At 42.5% G+C, this 22366-nt stretch overlaps 1 protein-coding gene across 1 annotated transcript in view; it reads left to right on the top strand.

Annotated features, from left to right (window-relative positions):
- The window catches only part of ATP6V1A (ATPase H+ transporting V1 subunit A), a 30404-nt gene that overhangs the window by 4644 nt on the left and 3394 nt on the right, over window positions 1–22366 (top strand). The window contains exons 2-14 of the mRNA XM_063394003.1: window positions 7722–7816; window positions 9446–9574; window positions 11074–11288; window positions 11990–12127; window positions 12627–12778; window positions 13585–13747; window positions 14920–15028; window positions 15844–15966; window positions 16056–16170; window positions 17285–17348; window positions 18070–18273; window positions 20203–20297; window positions 21471–21642. Of these exons, the coding sequence (XP_063250073.1) occupies window positions 7735–7816; window positions 9446–9574; window positions 11074–11288; window positions 11990–12127; window positions 12627–12778; window positions 13585–13747; window positions 14920–15028; window positions 15844–15966; window positions 16056–16170; window positions 17285–17348; window positions 18070–18273; window positions 20203–20297; window positions 21471–21642 (1761 nt within the window). The 5' untranslated portion in view covers window positions 7722–7734. The remainder of the gene's footprint in view (window positions 1–7721; window positions 7817–9445; window positions 9575–11073; window positions 11289–11989; window positions 12128–12626; window positions 12779–13584; window positions 13748–14919; window positions 15029–15843; window positions 15967–16055; window positions 16171–17284; window positions 17349–18069; window positions 18274–20202; window positions 20298–21470; window positions 21643–22366) is intronic.

The raw sequence follows: 22366 nt of genomic DNA, 5'->3' as shown, positions 1-22366 counted from the left end.
CAGCTCTTCAAACTAGCTGTGAAATACCTTGCATAATAAACCGAAGATTCCATAATATCCTAACTTTAAAGGTGATCTGAAACTTGAGTGTAACAATGGAATTTTTATTCCAAACTCATGCTCAGTCATTTTTAGCTGTTACACCTGGGGAGAAGGTGTTAGGCAGTAGTGAGATGACTTAAAGAGGGGAGAATGTGTTTTAATAAGCCTAAACAACTCATGTGATTCTGCATGTAAAACTGAGCCTGACTTAAAAATCAAGCAACACTTGTTCTGTCACATTGTACACGTTTTGTCTGTTGAGGTAAGATCTTCATTCAGCTCTTACCTAGTGACTCTGCTGAACTGTAGTAAAGTTTGCTGGTATGGTTGCTTACAGCTGTGTATTCATTTCATTTTAATGTTTGTCATCTTAAAGGTTAGAGCAACAAAAAGTATTTCAAGTAACAGTGCCAAATACACCTGAAAATCAAGTGACTTTTACTTAATAAAAGGTAGGGTGGGTGTTAGTCTGGCAGTAATGTTAGTGAGGTTAATGAAAACTATTCATCTAGAGCAAATGACTGAGCACTGCACTGAGCAGATGGCTGCAGAACTTTTCATCCCTAGCAGCTAGATGACAGGATCAGGATAAGAAAAGAAGGTCACTGTAGAACACAGAAATGAATTTTGTATTAGTGTTCTGTGTTATTGGTTGGATTTCAGTTTCATTAGATCTTTCTTTTGTGTGAAAGCCAAAGAAAGGGCAGAATGTGTAGCAGGCTGAAAGGAATGTCAAATTTTTTCACAGTAATAAAATTGTGAAGCTGTGCAGCAAGTAAGAACTAAGGAGAGGCTCATCAGTTTCCTCCTCTGGAGAAGCCTCAGCTGAGAGGAAAGAATTGGTATAGAAAACCCTGTTATGGAAAACTGTAGCATATGAGTCAGTTGAACATTTTTTCACATGAGCAATGTGGTTTTCTCTAGTAACAGAAATATTTTAATGGGTTTAGCTGGGATCTTTGTCAATTCTGGATCTAGCATAATAGCTGTGTTTGATGTTTGAAGGCCGCTTATCTACTGAGCTGATCAGATATTCAGTGGGTCAAAGCAGTTATGCAATGAACACCTTGCCAGCCTTTCTGTCTAGTTTTATTTTTGTTGCTGACTTCTTGGTCATGTTCAAACAGCTTTGTTCTAGTATTGTTCTGGGTGAACTGAAAGAATTTCCCAAGCTGCTGAAAAAAAGCTTGGGTGCTTGAGTAACAGCTTGTGATGGTGGTACATCTTGGATGAACAGACTTCACACCCTTGCTTGAGGAGTATATACTTTTTGTATAGATGTATCAAATATAAATATATTGTTATGTCTTCAGCTTGGATGCAAGGCGTGATGTTTGTTTGACGTATCAGACTTGTATGTATTGGCGTGCTCACAGGTAAGCCCCCGTCTGTTTTTAGGAAGAGGACAGTGGGAGCTTGTAGGAGACTTAATGAATTCAGTGGTGCATGGTCTCGCTTTGTAGCCATCGTGTGCTGCGATGACAGTGGCAGCATAATTCTCTTTCCTGTCTCTTCCTTGAATACACATGGATTTACATGTACATGTGCTGAGCAAAGCAAGCCTCTTGTGAGAGGAAAGGGACAAGTTATGTGAAAGATAACTGGTCCTGTAGGGTTGCACATGGGTCCATGGTATGTAGCTGAGCATCACTTCAGCAGGTTCCGGATTTACCTAGAGCAGAGGTGGCCTCAAAGCGCCATGTGACGACTGAAATTGTATGAAAAACTAAATGGAAAAATGTCCATATTGTTGAGTTGAGAAATAATCTTTCTGGCTCAGAGCTTATGGCAGGAGGGTTGGTGCTGTTTGCTTCACAATGTCTGTGTCATGAGAGGGCTGAGCCACAAGGTTGTGTTAAGCACAGGATGTGACCCCTGCCTGGTTTCATTAGACAGACTGGAAAAATTGGCTGACAGGAATCCCATGAAGTTCAACAAAGGGAAATGCCAAGTCCTGCACCTGAGGCACAATAACCACATACCCTGCTGCAGGCTGAGCACTGACTGAGCGCTGAAAAGAACTGGAGGTCCCCAAGCTGAACATCAGCTGGCAATGTGCCCTTGTGGCAGAGGCAGCCAGCACCACCCTGGGCTGCATTTGGAAGAATCCCACCAGCAGGTTCAGGAAGGTGGTTTTTCACCTTGGTTAAACTTGATGGAAACCACATCTAGAGTGCTGTGTCTGGTTCTGAGTTCTCCAGTAGAAGAAAGATGTGGCTTAATGGTGTGCATCCAGAAAAGGGCCACAAAGACTGTTAAGTATTTGGAGGTAGGAAAAGCAGATGAGAGAGCTGGGATTACGTAGCTTCAGGAAGAGGAGGCTCTAAGAATCTTACTGTAAAGTACATAAACCTTCTCTCCCTGATGAGTGGGAACAAAGAGGATGGAGCCAGACTCTTCTCTGTGCTGCCTGCTGAAGTAACATGATGCAATGGGGACAAACTGAAATACAAGGAATTCCCTTTAAACATAGGAAAACACTTCTACTGCAAGGGTGTCTGAACACTGGAACAGGTAGCCCAGAGCATTGTGGTGTCTTCAGCCTTGGAGGTAATCAAAATGTATCTGGCTGTGGCCCTGAGCAGCCTACATCAGCTTGTGTGGAGCAGGGTGTTGGGAGTAGATGATTGCCAGAGGTGCCTTCCAACCTCAGTGATTCAGTTGTTTAGTGGCTGAGAAATCTAGAGTAATTTTCCCTGCTGTGTTGTAGTAAAATCATAGCTGCATAGTAGGAAGGAGCAGGTTTCCGGAGAATACTATTGGGCTTCCTTCCCCAGTGACCTCTGCTGGAGTTCTAGTGTGTTGGTTTTTGTGGGACAATATTCCAAGTTCTAGATATAAAAATGGTGCCAAACTTCTGCATTTGTCTAGTAATTTAGGCACTGTATTTTTTTTTAGTACTTCCTCTTAAAGGTATCATCTGTTAGAAGGGGAAGTATAAACTGTTCTTGTTACAGGAAATCTGTAGCAGTGATTATCCTGTTGTTTATGAGGCCCTTGCAACAGATCTTCAGGCAGCTGGACACTGGGATTTATGAACTGTGCCAGAGTCTGCTCAGGTGAACACAGTAAATGTCTTGAATCTGAAGCATCACTCCAGTGTGACACTAAGCTGATTGTCCAGTGTGGGTGGTGATCTTTACTATCCTGTAAGGTCCAGGTTTTTCCTAAGAAGAAGAGGAGGAGGTATGATTTTCTTTGGAAGATTTCCTTTGGCTACATTTTACTGTTCATGCCTATTAAGCTTTCCTGGATACCATATGTAAGGGCTTATATTCTGACTCCCATTTTTCTACCCTTGGAAATCAAAACACATTAGTTTGTTTCAGATGTACTAAAATCTATGACCTTCAAGTTCAAAGTTATTCCAGCAGAATGAATCATAGCACCAGTGACTTACTGATGTAACGCTGCTGCTGCTTCAAAATTACTGATACAACGTTTGAAGTGTTGGTAATCCTAGAACTTGCGAAGATAGACTCGAGAAGTTGTGAAGACTGCAGGGGACTCTTCAGCTTGGTGCGAGTTCTTAGGGTGGGATCGCACAGCTGCTCGTGTTCTGTTCAGCACACGGGGCAGTGCTGTCGATCTCAGAACACGTTCCAGCAGCTGGCACTCGGGGTGGCACGGCTCTCTGCTCTGTGGAGGTGCTGGATGCTGTGCAATCGCATTGGTGCCTCTGCTGGCCAGGGGAAGGGCTTCTGAGCAGGAGGAAGCCCCACAAGACTCCTGGAGGCAATCAATATTGTTCAACACGCTCAAGCAATCAGTGTTGCGGTGGGTTCAGTGCCTCCCCGTGCAGTCTGTTGTTAAACACTTGTTCTGTTGAGCTCTTCCAGAGCACGGCACACGCTGACACGGCTGTGTTACACCGGAGGGCTGGCAGGTGAACGGATTCCAGCAGGAAACACGCACCTCCTGCAAAGATTTTTCAGTACTTGTATGCACCACTCGGGACATTGGAATTCCCGGCTTTGTAGGAGGCCCTTAACGCCAACGCCGAAGCCTTTAAATTTCCTCTGCTGGGTCCTGTGCAGTAGGGAGGGCACAGATGGGAGTTCAGCTGGGCTCGAGGTGGCTGGAATTGCTATTGCGGCATTCCTCGGTGCTGGTGGGAGAGAGAGGGAGAGACTGATGACTCATCAAGTCAGGTGGTTGTGCCTCTGCTGTGTGTCAGAAATCTCTTTCCCCTCTGCAGCAGGCTTTCTCATCCCTCTGTGGAGGGGCACTAGAAGGACGATTATTTCGCAAGCGGTGATGTTCCACTGCTGAATTCTAGCTTTTGAATTGGGCCTGTGGGTTTTTGGTACTCCCTGCTTCTGCAAAATAAGGTAAGGATCTGTGTTTATGTGACAAAATTGACGTAGATTTTCCTCCTTGCTGCGAGAGGGCTCCTTCTAAAAATCTCACTGGAGTCTGAATTTCAAAAAGATCTTTGTGTTAAGGGAGTTCATCGTGTAAATTCTGCATCTGATCAAATGTTAGATGCAAAACCCAGGAATGGTGAAGGAAAATGGGTTTTTCCAACACTGAGAAATGTTGGAAATGTAACATTTTTGGGGCTACTGTGTAACCAGATTGCTGTGCTGGGGAGAAGCCACGATAGAAGCTGAGGTTATGGGCTCTTGTTTAATTAGGACTTTAAAATCAGTGTAATAAATCACCTTTTAGTCAGAGAAGGTTCTGCTGCAAGTAATACTTTGATTTCTGGCACTACTAATCACAATATGACTGCTAGAGCTTAGGAGCATGTTTGAAATCAATTGGTGAGCTGTTTTAGATAAAGAAGATATAAATCGTAACGGATACAAGATGCATCTTTACTCATAAGGGAATTGAAATTAAGCCAATATCCTATGTAGGTGTGCTAGTGGACTTCTGTAGGAAGGAATTGCATGTAGTGTCTAATACCCCGTGTTGGCAGGAGGCCATTCAAAGGCCTCAGGGGCTCTATGGATTTGTAAAATGGTCAGCTGCCATGGCTTCTGGGGTGCATGCATGCTTTAGGGAATTTCTTTTTTCTTCAGTACTGGCAATGAAATCATCTAACAGGTAGGAAGGTAAGGCAGCATTTTGGCCCCCAAGGACTTTTCCATATAAATTGAAAATCTGTAGTGCTGGTAGAGAAGCACAAGAAAATGATGCAGAGATAAATAACAGCTATTTTTCTTTCTTTCTTTCCCTAATTTGTATTCAGTGTTAAGAGATGTGTAGGCCCTTAAAAAAGAGGTCAGCCTGGCTGGATGGGCACTGGGCTTGTGTGGACTGTACTTTGGGGGTATAGTGGAGGTGAAACAAAGGTGAGAAAGAATTCACACCTTTTACACTTGAAATAGTTAACAGGTATGTGTTTAAAAGCTATTGGTGCAGATGCTAGAGATGGTGGTAAATACAGGGTTTATTAGTGTGTTGCTAGGTGGTCTAGTGAAGGAATCCCCTGCTCTTTTACTTGGCTTGGCCAGTAATTTGGAAAGGTGGCTGTAGGAAGAAAGGGGAACAGAGCAGCCACAGGAACAAGAAAGGCAGGCACTGGCTGTCAGGATGTTGCCATTTAAGTGCAGAATGGCTGTTCTGAGGTTCTTACTTGCCTCCCTAAAAGATAAGCAGTCTCTTCAAGCAGGTTTGTATGATAAAGAAAAGTTAATTTAAATTGAAACTAGCCCAGTGTTCTTGCACTTCCTTGCGTTTGTAATTTGACTCTTTCATATAGATATTATCTAATTGCCAAGCTGTGTCACTTATTCAGTTATGAGAATGTGGTTTAACTCTCTATGGAGCTTTTAGAGAAGATGTTGGTAGTAGGACATTGGATGTTGTTCTGTCCAGTATATTGAAGTAAATGTTTAATTTCAATTTCTAAGATCAGCTGCTTCTTTTGGTATGAACAGCAATTGTGGTTGCTCGAGTTTTAGTTGTTAAAAGCAAAAAAGATGAGATAGTTGTCTTAGTCAGATCAGAACCAGCTCATACCAGCTGCTCAGGAACTGCAGACTGCTTTGCAAGGACCTCCCCTCTGCCATTTGTTGGAGGAGACAATGAGAAAAAAGCAGTGAAATTATAGTTGTCTCCTGGGTCTAAACACCTTGAAGTGTGAAAGGTAACCTATGGCTGTGGAGGGTAGAGGGATCTAATGGATACATGCCTTAGCCTTTGGGCTCAAGACCCATTAGTCGGTCTGCTCCGAGCTGGTGGTGACTGAGCTGTGATTCACTGTAGTGGTGGCTGCTGTGGAATAAATCAGTGGCAGCCATGATAGACAGTACAGGCCACAGAGACATGGAGCCTGGAAGAAGCTATTCCTTCAGGATGAACAGGGATTGGGAATCATGGGAGATTTTTTTCTTCAGAGCAGTGCCGCCAATTTAAAACTTCCTTAGATCAGTAAAGAGGCTGAGGGGCAGAGGACTTGTATTGTTGTATTAAAAAGCTGGAAAACAGCTGTAGGATTCCAAGAATAGCAGAAGTCAGCTACTGCTCCCAAAGAACAGGCAAGACTGTATCCTTTAATTGTGCTGGAAAGGGTGGCAATGGAGCTGTTGTCTTGCTTATTGTACACGGGGCAGGTTTTTAAGGCCAAGTATGCCTTTGTATTTGCTGCCTTGTGGAAGATGCTGGGTTAGATCAGGCTCTTCTCAAAGACTGGGTGTGGGTGTCAGCAGATGCCTCCCGGTTCATGTCACAGTCCAGGGGCCTTGCTGTTGATGAGCACAGGAGCGCTCTGTGCTGGGGCTCACCAGTGCTGTGTCCTCGGTGTGTCTGTGCAGGAGGAGTGGGGAGAGTGTGGACTCGCGGTTCTCTAACACCCATCTGTTTCCAAGGTAACACACAGCATGATAAGGGCTCGCAAAGCAAAGCACCAGGAGAAGGACAGCACTACTGCCGGCCACAGGACAAACATGCATGGAGGAAGTCTGCTGATAAAACTGCTTTTCCAGTGCCAGTTGTTTAGATTCACTAAACAGCTGCTGGCAAGAGATGACAGCCTGTTGTTTAACTGTTGCAGACTGGGGGTTTTGGCCATTATTCAGCACAATTCTTCTGTAATGCTCTGTGGGTTTCACTGATAGCAAAGACTGTGTGATGTGTAGCTGTGAGACACACATAGAAAGGACTCATGTGTTTGTGTGCTGGTGCTTCTGAAAATCTGTGTTTCTTCCTCTAAATACTGTGATTCAGCACCTTGAGATAGCAAAAATTGAATTTGCACAATTAATATTTGTAGCATTGCATTTTAGAGACTGGTGGCAGTAAAGCAGACCCAGAATATTCTCTTGTTCACTCAGAATCGTGGAAAACTCCATATTTTGAAGGAGGGCAAGGATATGTGGAATACAAAAGAGATTTTCTGTTGTTTAAATATCCTATTACCAAGTTTAAAAAACAGTGCAACAGTGTTAGGGCATTGTTACACTGCATCTTTTTCATTCAGAAGCATTCTGTGGAGCATATTATGGAGTGATGTTCTACCTCTGTGTTTGTGCAATAAGGAATCTCAGATCTTCTGTTTAAGTCAGTTTTTCACTTTTTACAGTTTTAAAGTCATAGTGGTTAAGGTGCTTCAGGGTATGAGTCCAGAATTCTTTTTAACTGGAAATAAGAAGAGAGCAGAAGGAGGAGGAGGAACTTACTACATATGTGTATTCTTCAGGACTAACTCTTTTTTTTTTTCTTTTGTTCAGTTGAACAGGCAAAATGGACTTCTCCAAACTCCCCAAAATCCGTGATGAGGAGAGAGAGGCTTTTGTTGGCTATGTTTATGGAGTTTCAGGACCTGGTAGGTATTATTTTGTAAAGGAGGTCATAAATTTTGTTTTATCTAGGATCTTGTTAATCTTCACTTGAAAGCAGAGAAGTATAAAAGAGCTCTGGGTGGTGGTTTTCATCTTTTTTCTTTGGATGAGGGACTTCAAGAAGGATTACTGACTGTCTGATAAACTATTAAAAAAACTGCCAACAGGATGTTGCTATTAATTAACCTTTTTAAAAAATGTAATGAGCAGAAGCAGGCAGCTGAATAAAAACAACAATAATAATTACAAAAGGTAAGCTTTCTGTATGAGATAAAGCCCCTTGGTTGGAAATCTGCAGGGCTCAGTGTGCTAAGCTCTCTAAAAGGGTATGAAATATATAGTCTGTTCTCACTGGAGGTTTACCCCTGTGCTTTCTGAGATCCTCAGTCCCTGTCAGTGTCAAGCTGTTCTGTTTACTGCACCAAGGGCTGGGGGAGCTCAGCAAGGAGCCACAAGAGTCAGGGAAGGTGATAGAATGTGATGATTGTACAGCTGGGAGGAGGAGGAGGATTCGTCCTTCATCTTTATCAGCTGGAATAGTTTAGGCTCTGATAGCAAGAGCTTTTGAATACATGCAGACTCTACTGGCTTTTCTGCTTCCTCCTGCATTCTCTTCAAGAGCTGAATGGGAATGTGAGAACAGAAGATTAGCAAGGTTTTTTTTGTAATGCAACGTATTTGATGAATAAGAAGTTCCCTACCTAAATAGGCGTAAGTTTTTTAACTGCAAATTCTGTAACTGCAGAAATGGTACTTAGAAACAATTTTAAACTGGCACAGCTGTCTTTCCCAAGAAGTGGAAAATGTATTTTTGTGTAAATATGTGAATCCTGTGTCCATTACTGTGATCATAACATACAAGACATAATAAATTTTGTTCTAAAGCAGCCAGTACTCCATATATGACCTGCTGAAGTCTTAACTCAAAGCAGCAGGAAGTTTCAGGCCCAAAGCATGCTGCACAACAGTCTTCATCTGTTGAAAGTTAATTTAAGTGCCCTATTTTTACAAAATAAAGCAAAAATAGCATTTTCTTAAAAGCTTTCTAGGCATCACTTTGGATGCAAGGGTATTTAGCAGGTGCCTTGGCTTGATCTGTCCATGTTTGTGGCAGCATCCGGATGCTGTCAAGGTAAACAGAAGTTTAAGTGACTGGAAAATGCTGGCCCCCAATCACAGGTTTATGTAACTCCCAGGCATTGGGCAAGTTTTGCCATTTTCTTATGTATTTTAATTTAGTCAGCTGAGAATGTGGCCCAGCTCAGTGCAAGGGAGAAGTGCCTACAGAACTTGTTTGTCGAAGTTTACAGCATCTCACACCCTCAACGTTTGCAATCTGTCAAGAAAGATAAGAGAAATTACAGCCTGAATTGTCCTGTGAATTACTCCATTCTCATAGTGTCCTCTTACTCTGGATAAAGAGCAGAGTGAAAACTAGAGGAGGACTTATTCTTTTGACTTTTAAACTAGAAATACCAGGAGTTTTGCCATCCTTTTGCCAAGTCAGGAGCGTGTGTCTGATATGGGTGAACACCAGGCTTGTGCTGTGCAGTTCTCCCTGGCCTGTGATGGTTGAATTCCTGCAGGAAATAACTCCCGTGTGTCTTTTGCAGTGGTCACGGCCTGCAACATGGCGGGCGCTGCCATGTACGAGCTGGTGCGAGTGGGACACAGTGAGCTGGTGGGGGAGATTATCCGCCTGGAGGGGGATCTGGCCACCGTCCAGGTGTATGAAGAAACATGTATCCTTTGCACTGCCCCCTCTGCTGCCAGCCACACTGTCCAGAGTCCTGGAGAACAGGGTGAAGGGGATGGAAAGAAGCCCTCCATGCTTTGGGTTCGGGCAGGACGTCTGTTCTGTGTTTTGTAAATGTTGATGGGTTTGAGGTGAATATTACCTTATGTAGCCACATAAGGAACAAGGAGACTTTTTAAACTGGAAATCAAAGTGTACCTTAGAATTCAAGTGCATTTTGAGGCTTCTTTGTTAAGGCAGTTGACAAGTGTCAATCATAAATGGCAAAACTAAGCAATATTTGTGGCATCTTTTTCTTTGCTTTTGATAACTGTGCTTGTGTAATGCTTAAATAAGAAATGTAAGGTGGGCAGAATGCCTTCTTCTGGACAGAGTATTTTGCCAAGAATAATAGATCACACTTTTCTTCTGCAGTGGGCTTCCACCATCTTGGTCCAGCTAAGATGCAGCATATATTCTAAAACCTAGGCAACTTGAAATATATATTTTATTACATATATATATATATATATATATATAAAAGACAGTGTCAGAAAAGAAGTCCTAAAAGTTGAAGCTAGCCTCCTAAGGGGGCTGTGTGTATCTGTAGAGTCTAGGAAAAAGGCTGTGCTGGCTCCCAAACCTTGGTCCCAAAGCTTGCTGGTAAACTGAGGACTAGGTCCTGTCTCTGCCTAATAATTTATCATTTTAGATGGCATCATTGTTACAATATCGAGTAGCTTTCCATCAGTACACGGAACAAGTTTGAGTATAGTTTACTTTTATTTTTCTGTTGAGTGGAAAATCAGTCTTTGGCCTCTCTGAAGTCAACTTGTATTTAATCTCTTGAGTTTTATATAAGCTTTGGAGGTTTATTTTGTCTTCTGGCAGGCCTTTCTGCCTGAGTACTGGCACTTTGCAGAGAAAAGTCCACTGTGCATCTTTGGAGCCTAGGTGGTGCATAGACCTGACAACTTGATACAAGATGGGAGGGCAGCAGTGCTGGTCTTAGGCAAACTCCTTTTAAAATTAGGCTGCTGTTGAAAAAAGCTGGGCAGGGCTCAAGATCAAAACATGTGTGCTCTCTAAACTAATTCTGAAGTGAAAAAATCTGTATTTCATAACATTATCTGACTTAAACAGCCTAATCTGTTTTCTAGGTTTGAAGAAGTTAGAAATGTGTGATGTTTTGTCATCCACTGCCTGGCACTCCAGTGAACTCAGCCATATTAGTTGACAGTAGTTGCCAACATCAGTTGACTTGAACAAATGATCATAAAGCAGGATATTTGTCACTACTTTGCCTCTCTAGAGGATGGTGAACTTTGCTATTTGATCAAATTCAGAATTCAGTCTACATGCTTCTCAGGTGGTGATGTGTAACATAAGAATAGTATTACCTTAAAGTCAGAAAAGGGGGTTGAGAGTATGATGTTAGGAAGCTGATGAATTCTGCCTGGTTTGTTTCCCGTGTTCTGGATGAACTTTTCCTCAGCAGATCTTTAGCCGGTGTCTCTGTAGGAGATCCTGTGCTCCGCACTGGGAAGCCCCTGTCAGTGGAACTGGGGCCTGGCATTATGGGAGCTATTTTTGATGGTATCCAGAGACCTCTCTCGGACATCAGCACTCTGACCAAAAGTATCTACATCCCTAGAGGTGTCAATGTGTCAGCTTTGAGCCGAGACATCAAATGGGACTTCACACCTTCCAAAAATCTGCGGGTAGGTTCTGACAATTCTGTGTTCCCCTTTTGCTCCTCCACCCCCAAAGTTTAGGCCTGGAGCAGTGTGGGACCTGTGGTTAATGCTGCATTTATTGAAGTTTGCAAGAACGAGTGCTAGGAGGTGGTAGTGATGTATGAGACTGCATGGGGATCACCAAAACTTACTTGATATGACTTATGGTGTGTTGCTGCTGCATATGAGAAATTTACAGAGTTTTAATGTATTTACCAAACCACAGAGAAACTCTGGAATTGCAGTAAGCATTAGCAAGAGCAGGTGTTACCTGAGCAAAAAAGAATGACTGCAGCACACATTTTGCAAATGGTGAAGGTAGTCTTAGAGCTGGAAAATGTCATGGCTTTAGCCCTTTGCAGCATCTTTTTCCCAGTCCTGCAGGTTAGCATATGCTATCCTTTCTCTTCTTAGCACATTAGGTTGAGAGGTGGAAAAGAAACTAGGAAAATTCCTTTTGTCTGTCAGTAATTGCTCCTGTCTGAGCCTTGAAAGGCACTTGAGCACAGGTAGTGTTTCTAGCAATGCTGTTGGAGTAATGAGTTATGTAGATGAGCTACTGTGCTATAACAAGGAATTTTTAAAAGGGGTAATCACAGTGCTAGACTTAATAGCTGTAGTATTTTTTGTAGTTTGTCGAGGTTCTGTTTTAAAAGTTATGACTAATAGACCTGTTGTGATTTTAGGTTGGCAGCCACATCACTGGTGGAGATATTTATGGTGTGGTGAATGAAAACTCCCTGATCAAGCACAAAATCATGCTGCCCCCACGGAATAGGGGCACAGTTACATACATTGCTCCTCCAGGAAACTATGACACTTCAGTAAGTCTCCCAAACAGCAGTTGTGGTATATTCCATGTCTCTTTTATAAGGATGATGTACCTTTCTGTTCTGCATGAAGCCAGCTAAAATGTTTCATGCAACAAGGTGCCTGAGTTAATGATCACTTCTGCTACCCTGCCTGCAGGGGTTGCATTATTATTTTGTGCAGCTACTTTCTATGTATATGGCTTCCCAGTGGCACTTTACTATGCCATGTTTGATGACCTCTGTGGGGATCTACAGTATCTTATGAATATGTATAATTCAGTTGCTCTTCAAAAGCATGTTTTAATGTATGCTGCATCTTGCACTGTTTTCCCCTAGTGGCCTTGTAAATATGGGAAAGAGCCTTCCCTTGGGAGGTGATGGTTGCATGTTGAGGTTCTGAGAGCTCTGTGGTGTTACCAAAGGCCTGTGCAGAGTAGTTAAAATGGGAATTTGTGTACTGGTGCAGCGTGCAGCTGTTTGCTTACCTCACATGTCTGGTGCTCTGTGTTAGGATGTTGTGTTAGAGCTGGAGTTTGAAGGTGTGAAGGAGAAGTTCACTATGGTGCAGGTGTGGCCTGTACGTCAAGTCCGTCCTGTTACTGAGAAGTTACCAGCCAACCATCCTTTATTAACTGGCCAACGAGTCCTGGATGCCCTCTTCCCGTAAGTACTTCCTTTTCTTTTCTACTGTGTAAGAAATCTCTCTCATAGGGGGAAGCAGAGGCAGGAGGCCCTAGAGTCTTAGATTTTTTTAAGGGTAAGCTTTCACCATGTGCCACAACATAATCTTAAAAAAATATTTAGCTGAACTTCTCATATTTATTTGGCAGGTGAACCCACTGGTGGATAAAGGAAGTTAAACAAAACTGTTCCAGTGCATTAATTTAGAAAAGACTGGACATGCATAAAGTTAACTATGTCACATTGGCAGAAAGGCTAGAACTTTCAAGCTTGCTATCTTCATTTGAATGCATGAGTAGGATGTTTCTCCATGGTCTTGAGGATGTGTAGTTTCCAATGATTTTGAAACCACTTAGGAAAACTGTTGCACTTAACTGTAACACAAACTGCTCATTTAAGCAGCTAAGTTTTAAGACACTGAATTCAGTTATTTTGGTCCTAAATTATTGTGCAGCTTATTCTGTAATGCACAGCTCAGTACAGTTGTTCTTTTCTTAGCATTTGTATCCCTTCAGTGCTTCCAGCTGTGAAAACTGCTGTGTTTCAAGCCCAAAACTCATGCTGTTGTGTCAGCATAAGTCACATACTTCAAGGACAGGAGAAAAGGATGGTTTAATCCCTCGATTTCTTGATTTAGTGAAATGCCTCTGTATTTCTCACCCAGAACATTGAATGTGACTCCTGTCATTCTGCTTTTGATGAGGGAGTTCTAGTGGAAAATATATTATAAGATGGGAAAGAGCTGTTTTTTAGTTCCTTGCAAATCAGAGTCCTTTTTCTTTACTCAGGTGTGTACAAGGGGGTACAACAGCGATTCCTGGGGCATTTGGTTGTGGAAAGACTGTGATCTCACAGTCTCTATCTAAGTACTCCAACAGTGATGTCATCATTTATGTAGGCTGTGGAGAACGAGGAAATGAAATGTCTGAAGTACTGAGAGATTTCCCTGAGGTTAGTATGGAGATTTCATGGAGAGTAAACCTTCCTGGGAAGATTTGCTATCCTACTGGTATTGTAACCGAGTAAAATATCATGTTGGTAGAGTGACTTGAAAAAATCATCTTGGCCGCCTTGAAGCTCTAGCAAAAATCCCTTTTGGTTTGTTCAAGAACTATTTCAGTGACCCCTCAATAAACATCCGGACTAGTTTATGGATGTACCTTCTAAGTTGTTTAAAATGAAGCCAGAATGAATGTCAGAGAAGAACTTAGCACAGTTGTAAGCATTTTATCTGTCACTGGTCATGTCTCTGACTTTACCATGCATAGAAAATGCAGCATCCATTTACAAGTTGCAGGGTGATGATACAGTCACCAAATGTTAGTTTGACATGTTAACCTTTGGAATACCTTCTGAATGAAGTAGAAAATACCTTGATAATTAAAAAAAAAAAAACCCAACAAAACAACAACCAAGCCACATATTTACCGATCCTTGTACCTGTTACTGTGTTTTAGTGAAGTTGTTGTGGCAGGTCAGATAGTATGAACTGTCAGGTGGAAACTTCACTGTCAGAAATAAGAGGTAGAAGGCTTGGGTGTGTTGGTGACAAGATGGGAAAGTCAAGCTGAGATGGCCTTGAAGAAGATAAATCCCAGGGTATTCATAAACAGAATTCTACACAAATGTCAGGGTGTGCATTCTGCTGTTCAGGTGCTTGTAAAGCTTCACTGAGGTTAAAAATGTGGTTTTATGTCCAGTTGTCAAATACTAACTTGGCTTCTTGTAGATGGGGGAAAAAAGCTCTCTGATTCCTATTGGACTTATGACAGCAGGCTAAGAATTTTTAGCTCTTTCAGCCTGTAAATCTGAGAGAGGACAGTGCGCTTCCTTGTGCAGTGGGTTTGTCATTACTTATTTGAATGGGATCAACAGGGATTGGCAGTTGCAGAAGATAAGGTGAGGCTGAAGCATGTACATTAAAAAGTTAAGCTGTGTGCAGTCTGAAAGACAAACCAACATATCCTAAAATTTTGAATCTCATCTCTGCTCTTGGTATAATAGCTGTGAGGAGAATATCCTGATACAAGGCAAGTAAAACAGTAAAAAAACCCAAGCAGCGAAAAATTAACAAAAACTTGCTACTGTTATAGTTCAGGTGTTTTTCTTTTCTTGCATTTTAGTTAACAATGGAAGTTGATGGCAAGGTAGAAAGCATCATGAAGAGAACAGCTCTGGTAGCAAATACTTCCAACATGCCTGTGGCTGCCAGAGAAGCCTCCATCTATACTGGTAAGATTTACAAGAGAATAGAGAAAATTATGTGTATAAAGTAAGCTGTCACGCTCTAGTATTTTCAGTTCCTGAGATGGCCATATCAAGAAGCCTGTCTAGTTTCGGAAGTAAACCCCTTCAAATCTTGTCTGCACCACCTCTTAGGATCTTAATTGATTCTGACTTGCTTGCATATAATTCTCATGTCTGAATATTGAGCAAATTTTGTTTGTAAGATGAACTTACTGTGCCAGGACTTGTGTAGGTTTTCTGCATGTGTTAGTTCTGTAAACTTCAGGTTTTGATTAGCTTTTTGCTGACAAGTACAGCCACTTAAAGGCCAGGAATAGTATTCTCCAAGTTGGCAGGCTAATCTTTCCTTTGCAGCCTCTTAAAGGCTTTTTTAAAGTTCTTTTTTATGAACAGTTGTCAGATAACTCAGATAAAACACAACCTTTTCTCACTCTTGTATTCTGGTGGTTGAAAGGGAAGGAGACATTTTACAGTAAAACGAGTCTTTGTTCACGGTTTCAGTGAGGGAAAGAGTAGCATCAGTGACATTGCAGTGTCTCTTCAAAGAAATACATGTGAATGTAAGATGAGTCTGAGTGGCTCATAAACAAAAATGAGGAGAGTGAGAAGAAATAAACACCAACAGCAAAAAAAAAAAAGACAGTGGGAACATAAGCAGGAAGAAAGAGTAACTTCCATTGTCTGTTTCCATCAAAATGTAAACTCAAATAATTGGGTTTATTTGTATCTTTCTGACAACATATAAGCATAGAATTCCTTTCTGAGCTGTATCCTGCAGCAGGCTCTTGTCTTTGTTGCAGGAATCACCCTGTCTGAGTATTTCCGGGATATGGGCTACCATGTCAGTATGATGGCAGACTCTACTTCCCGATGGGCTGAGGCCCTCAGGGAAATCTCAGGGCGACTGGCTGAAATGCCAGCTGGTGAGTAGCCTCTCCCCAGTGCAGTCTTGTAAACGCAGCCCTTCAAGCTGTGAGCCTTTGACGGAGTGTCTGCGTGTTGGTGTTTGCAGACAGCGGTTATCCAGCCTACCTCGGTGCCCGCCTGGCCTCCTTCTACGAGCGAGCCGGGAGAGTGAAGTGTCTGGGAAATCCTGAGAGGGAAGGCAGCGTCAGCATTGTTGGAGCGTGAGTGTTGCACTGCTTTGCCTCTGCACTGGCTGCATTCTCCCTCGCTGTTTTTGTATGACACAGGACCTTTTTTTTCAGACAAAAAGGTGTCATTGCTCTGTGCACTGCAGAACTTAAAAATCTGGGAATGAGTAGGTAGATACTTAGCCTCTGTTCACCCAGAACTGCTGCTAAATTGTGCGTGGGGGCAGAAGTGGACAGAATTTGTGCGTGGACAAGTAGCTCTGTGAAATGTGGAATCACAGGCACAGCAATCGGATCAAGTGGCTCAGGGAAGAATGTCATTAGAGCTCTCTGAAAAGTATGTCAAACAGTGCTTAGAGCAGGAAAGAAGAAGGGGCAGTTAGAGCAGCAGTGTGTGCACTTGGGGGCATAATGAATCAGGACTCTCATGCTCAAAGAAAGTAGAATTCCACGGAGCAGCACATCTCAAGCTGTGATGTGCTGTGAAAAGCATGTTGTCCACAGGGATTCTCCTAGGTGACACCGGTTTGTGTATCATACCCTGGACAAAGTGGATTCCCTGTGTTTTCAGGAAGGCCTCTGGCATCTGCAAGAACACCCAGAGCTGATTTTTTGCTCTGCCTGGCTCTGCTGTGCACAACATGTGTATTAAAGGCTTTCTGCTCTTGAAAATGGAAGACTTTTTTTCTCTCTGGGAAGGTGTATATTGGAGTGTCAAGTACAAATGAAGTAGTTACTGCATAGGTGAATATCAAAAATAATTTCAAATTGGGACATTGTTTCCTGTAAAATCACTGCACTGTCAATTTATGGTGTTGTATCAACGCTCTTGCTGAATCTGTTCCAGTTGAGACAGGTTTGATGATCCAAGCTGGAGTTACTACCTGGAGCTAACTAATGCGACTGAAATTACACCTTAATACTGTTAGGCAGTGATTTAACTATTTTATGGTATGCTTGATATTACCCCTGTGTGGGTATGCATCGAGCACTTTCTGCAAACATATTGCAATCTGTTATTAACTTGAAATCATGTTAACTTTTCTGGTTTCTCTGCACTGAGCTGTGCAGTCAGTCATATGTTCAGTACTTCAGTTTGAGCTGTGAAAGCAACTCTGATAACTTTTCTCTATCTCTTCCTGCTCAGTGTCTCTCCCCCAGGTGGTGACTTCTCTGATCCTGTCACATCTGCTACCCTGGGCATTGTTCAGGTACGTCCCACAAAACTGCAGCTCTTCTGTCCACTTTGTTAGACTCCAGATGGTTGTACTTCAGCACATTTGTGCCAGTGGCTGTGGTGATAGAGCTTTGACACAGACAGTGTAGGGTGTTTTGGAAAATGTTCCAACACTGTAAAAGGTGACCTTGTCAGATGGTCTCAAACTGATGTGTCTGAGATCCCTTTGGAAGAGGGAGTGAAGGCAGCGATTCCTTCCAACGCTGCCTGCTCAGGGATATCTGTGTGCTTTCTACATGCTGCCCATTGAGCTGCACTGCAAATGTATCTGTTCCAGCTGAGATGGAAAGCAGACCACTCTTAAAATAGGTGCATTGAAACCACAAAAAACTCCTCAGAGAAAGCTGACTGGGAGTGTCTTGCAACTGTTCGTGGTTTTTGGAAAAGCTGTTACATCTATTCAGTCTCCACTTTACTTGGACTCCAATATTGACATTGCTATGGCTGACTGCTCCCTCATGAGCAGTCTCAAGCTGAATAAATCTGAACTCTGCTTAAAAGTTGCATCATTTTTTGGGAAGTGTTATTTGAATGTCACTGCTATAGTTAACAGGCTCCCATTATAGTTAACAGGCTTCCATTTGTGAAACCTTTGCCATGCTGCATTAACTCCCACTTGCTTGACTTGCTCTCTGTCAATTATTCTAGTTCACTTTTGATTTGGAGAGCTGATTGACCTTTCTGGCTTCTGGCAGGTTTTCTGGGGCCTGGATAAGAAGCTGGCACAGCGCAAGCACTTCCCATCTGTGAACTGGCTGATCAGCTACAGCAAGTACACGCGAGCCCTGGATGAGTACTACGACAAGCATTTCACAGAGTTTGTCCCTCTCAGGACAAAGGCCAAAGAGATCCTACAGGAGGAAGAGGACCTTGCAGAGATTGTGCAGCTTGTGGGGAAGGTGAGTGACCACATGTGGTGTCATTGAGCCATGCCCGTTCCTTATGATTAATGCAGGCTTTTGACCATGTCTTAGAGCAGACCTGATGGACACTGCGTTGCACACAGAAGATCACTGGGAGATGTCAGACTCTCACCTCAAACTGTGTTTTATTCCAACTTTCCTACATCTTGTTTGACTTCTAATGACAAACAATTGTTCAGATTTACTGAACCTTGGCTTGGTGCTACTTATCTCATGTAAATGAGATTGCAGGACATCTACTGCTTGCTTTAATGTTCATTTGCTTCAGTGTTCCAGTATTGCTGAAATGCCCTTTGCTGCAACTTAAGGTACTGTTCCATTGGAAGCACTCTTGGTAGAGAAATTATGCAAACCCATCTTTACTGTTGAAGTCATCTGAAGGGTTACAGTTTATTAGAAACCATGTTGCCAGCTGCAGGATAGAGGTGCTGGCATTTATAAGTTGGCCTGTAGAAACAAAGTGAAGTGTGCTTTTCAAAAACATTGTGATTATCTGGTTTTTCTTTGGAAACCTGTGACATATGGCTCCGTTTTGCAGGCATTCTTTAATTTCCTTTTTTCACTTCAATGTTTTTAAGAGAAAGCTAAACTTGGACAGGAAAATTTCCATTGAAAGCTCTCAGAAAGGACCCAGTGAAAACTCTGTTTCAGCTTAGCATTGTAAATATGATAATTGGCAGGTTCCTGGCACATACTTGACAGTAGTTTAATTCCTTGATGTTCAGATGAGCTATTGTGATTTACAGAGCTGTAGTAGTGTGTAGTAGCGTGTATTAAATACAGTTACTTGAAGGAAGTTTGCTCACGGTGCTCTGTCTTTCACTATTGTTCTAGTCCAGCCAAGAGGAGACCTTTCATCAAATCTTGCCTAGTAGAGCTCTCTTCCCTTGATGTGTCTTTGAAGAAAAGGAAATGGGGTCATAGGACTTTCTGCAGTTCTCTATTTACAAAACTGTCTTCTAAAAGACTGGCTTGTGAAGCAGGGTAGGATTGGCTCCTTGGTGTGGAAGGGATATTGATGAGGCAATACTTGTGACTAGACATTGTTTTCCATGATAGAAGTACTGGGACTAGTGATTTTTTTCCTCACAGTTGTTATCTTTGACAGTTCCTTTCTGTCTAGGCTTGGCTAACAACTGCAACAAACCTTTAGAAAGGGGGAACTGTGGAAGTACAGTCAGTGTATGTTTTTCTTTTTAGCTCTGAATTCTGTCTCATGAATTCTCCTCATGAAAGAAAGCAAGTCTCCTGTCTAGAAAGCAAGTTGGGCTACTTAAAGCTCGATCAGGCCCCTTTGGCAAAAGGGTGATGAAGGTGGAGAAGAGCAACCTGTGGTGCCAAGAGCAGCAGTGTGCAGCAGGGTTGTGGCTGTCCTGTGGAGTATGACAGACATTCTCATCAACTCCTTTTCTCCTTTTCTTTTCTTGAATGCCAGGTGGGAAAAGGACACTGGTAACAGTGCAGATTAGTACCAAATCCTTTAGCTTGCCTCTTGATCTAGCATGCTGAGATCTAGTCTTTCTTCCATAAGGATCGAGGAAGGTAAAAATTAATTTCTCTTTATGTAGGAAGATGGCATTTCAATGTATCTTGTAGCAAAAGCCATGTGTGTTTTCAGTGTCTGTTGGCTTTTCCATGGTCCTAAACAGTGGGAAGGAAGTTCCCTTTATCATCAGATAGACCTAAAGCAGACTGACTTACTGTTTGGCCCAACTTAATCTGGCAAGCAGTTAAATTGGCTGTTCTGTAGCAGGGAGTGAGAAATACCCAAAAGACAGAGTTCTGCTTGGTGCTATCTTAGGAGGGTAGGAAGAAGACAGGTATTGAAAGACAGCTGTTCTTGGCCAGGACATACTGTCTTCATGGACTTGAGTACTCAACTAACTGTTTACCTTACTTTTTCAGGCTTCCTTGGCAGAAACAGATAAAATTACCTTGGAGGTTGCCAAGCTGATAAAAGATGACTTCTTGCAGCAGAATGGTTACACGCCCTATGACAGGTGAGATCTGACTGGCCTCTGCCCTCTTAGTTCTGAGCAGTCTGGATTGATACAGTTATTTTACATGGAAGCTGACCAGTGCAGAAGTTAATGTTACTGTCCCAAAAGAAGTGGAAGAACCGTGCTTAGGTAGCCCATTCAACATTGGACTACCTAAATCAATGCATTCACATTGTCTTACCCAAGGCATGCAGACCCCTTCTGAAAGCAGAACCCTTCAGGGTTCCCAGGTCCTCCTCTATTGTTCTGTTAGCCAGTGTTTCTGCAGTAGCATGTCTGAGGAGGAGGACAGAACTGCTTCATTTTCACAGACAACATTCAAAGTCTTCCTGTTTATTCCATCAGTACACAGGGGACTGACTGCAGGAATCTGCTTTCAGTTACTATTGCATAATTCTTGAGTAAGTCTGATCCATCAAAAGCAACCTTACTCTCTATTTCTCCTTAGTGAACTCTGCTTTTCTTCTTTCCATGCTATCCTTGTGTTTTAACAGCCTGACAAAGGGCCTTTTTGTACTTCATCTCTCCCCAGCCCAGGTAGATGAGGAAGTCTCAAGTATTTCATCACTAAAAATGTAGACATCCCTCATTTTGTAACAGTGTGTGCCTTTGATCAGGTTACTTGGGCAGGTATGTGTGTGTGCTATAGGAAGCCCAGGAAGTAGCACATAAATAATAAGGTACCTTTTATGGCACTCACCTACCCATTAAAATGGAACTGTATGAAATGCTCTTGTCATAGAGTAACTCCCTTTCCTGTGAGCAAAGAAACTTGCAGAGCTGTCATCTCAGGCTGTTAGGAGGAAGCCTGCTCCTTTGATGAACAAAACAGGAAGGAGGAATTCTGTTGGCTGCTCATTTGTTTTCCTTTACTTGTTAGCATTGGCACAGATTGAAATGTGAGACTTCTAGAGCAGTGGTTCCTGTTTGTTCCTGTTTTGCCTGAATATTTGGGTACTGCTTCAGAAACCTCAACTTCAATCAGCTTCAGGATGATTGTCTTGGTCTGCAATCTCACTATTTAAAAATGTGGGACCTCTTTAAGGCAGCCCCTCTCCTTTGGCAGTACACATTAAAAATCCCTGGAGTAAATCAGGCTGGCACTCTTTCTGTCAGTGGAGAATGCTGTTAACTGTTCCAAGATGCCTGATAGGTCATCTTCTATTCCATCAGGTTCTGCCCTTTCTATAAAACAGTGGGAATGCTTTCCAACATGATTGCATTTTATGACATGGCACGCCGTGCTGTTGAAACCACAGCTCAGAGTGACAATAAGATCACGTGGTCCATCATCCGAGAGAACATGAGCGAAATCCTCTACAGACTTACCTCCATGAAGTTCAAGGTATGTGTGTAAGGAAGTGGGTTGTCCTGCTTCCTGTGAGCTTCCAGGGCCTCTGGAAGACTGACTTAGTGGTGTTGACCAAAGACCTTTGATAAAGGTCTGTCAACAGAGATTCTTTGCTATCATTTTGAAGACAGTAAAGAATTGGTTTGTGAGCACAGGAAGGGTCGGTGCAGAAATCTAGTCAGGTGATGCTGACTGCACAGCCTTGGCAACCCCACCTTCAGCAGTCTCTTTTGTGTTACATATAGTCATGGTAACAGTACAAGCATTTTTCTGTTTGCTTTGGGGGTTTTGTGATGAAATTCTGTAAAATCATTATAACATGTTCTAACATGTTCTAAGGAGACTATTATCAGAGCAAAGCAGCCTGAAGTCAAACATGGGACATGTCATATATTATTAAAGGAGCGTTTCTTTCCTTAACTTCTATATAAAATAGCTCAGTTAACATTTCTATCATTCAGTTTTTCCTTGATTTAAACTTCAGGCTGCTTATACCTGTCTCTAATATAAAAGAGACTGCTGGAAGTGGGGAGAGAAAGGGAGGAGTGACTTTAGCATAGGCTTAAGACAAAACAAGTGGATTGGAGCACGTGTTCTGGGTAACTTCAGCAGCTGTTATTTTAGGGTACAGCTTTACTAAAACTCACCCAGAGCACGCTGGTTTAGCAGTTACTGGTAGGACAGTAGGAACTTGTGATACTGACTGATATCCTCTAGG

Source organism: Prinia subflava, chromosome 3, assembly GCF_021018805.1.
Source record: "Prinia subflava isolate CZ2003 ecotype Zambia chromosome 3, Cam_Psub_1.2, whole genome shotgun sequence".
Lineage (NCBI taxonomy): Eukaryota > Metazoa > Chordata > Aves > Passeriformes > Cisticolidae > Prinia > Prinia subflava.
Note: the sequence above shows the minus strand (reverse complement) of the source record. Positions and strands in the feature narration are given on the sequence as shown.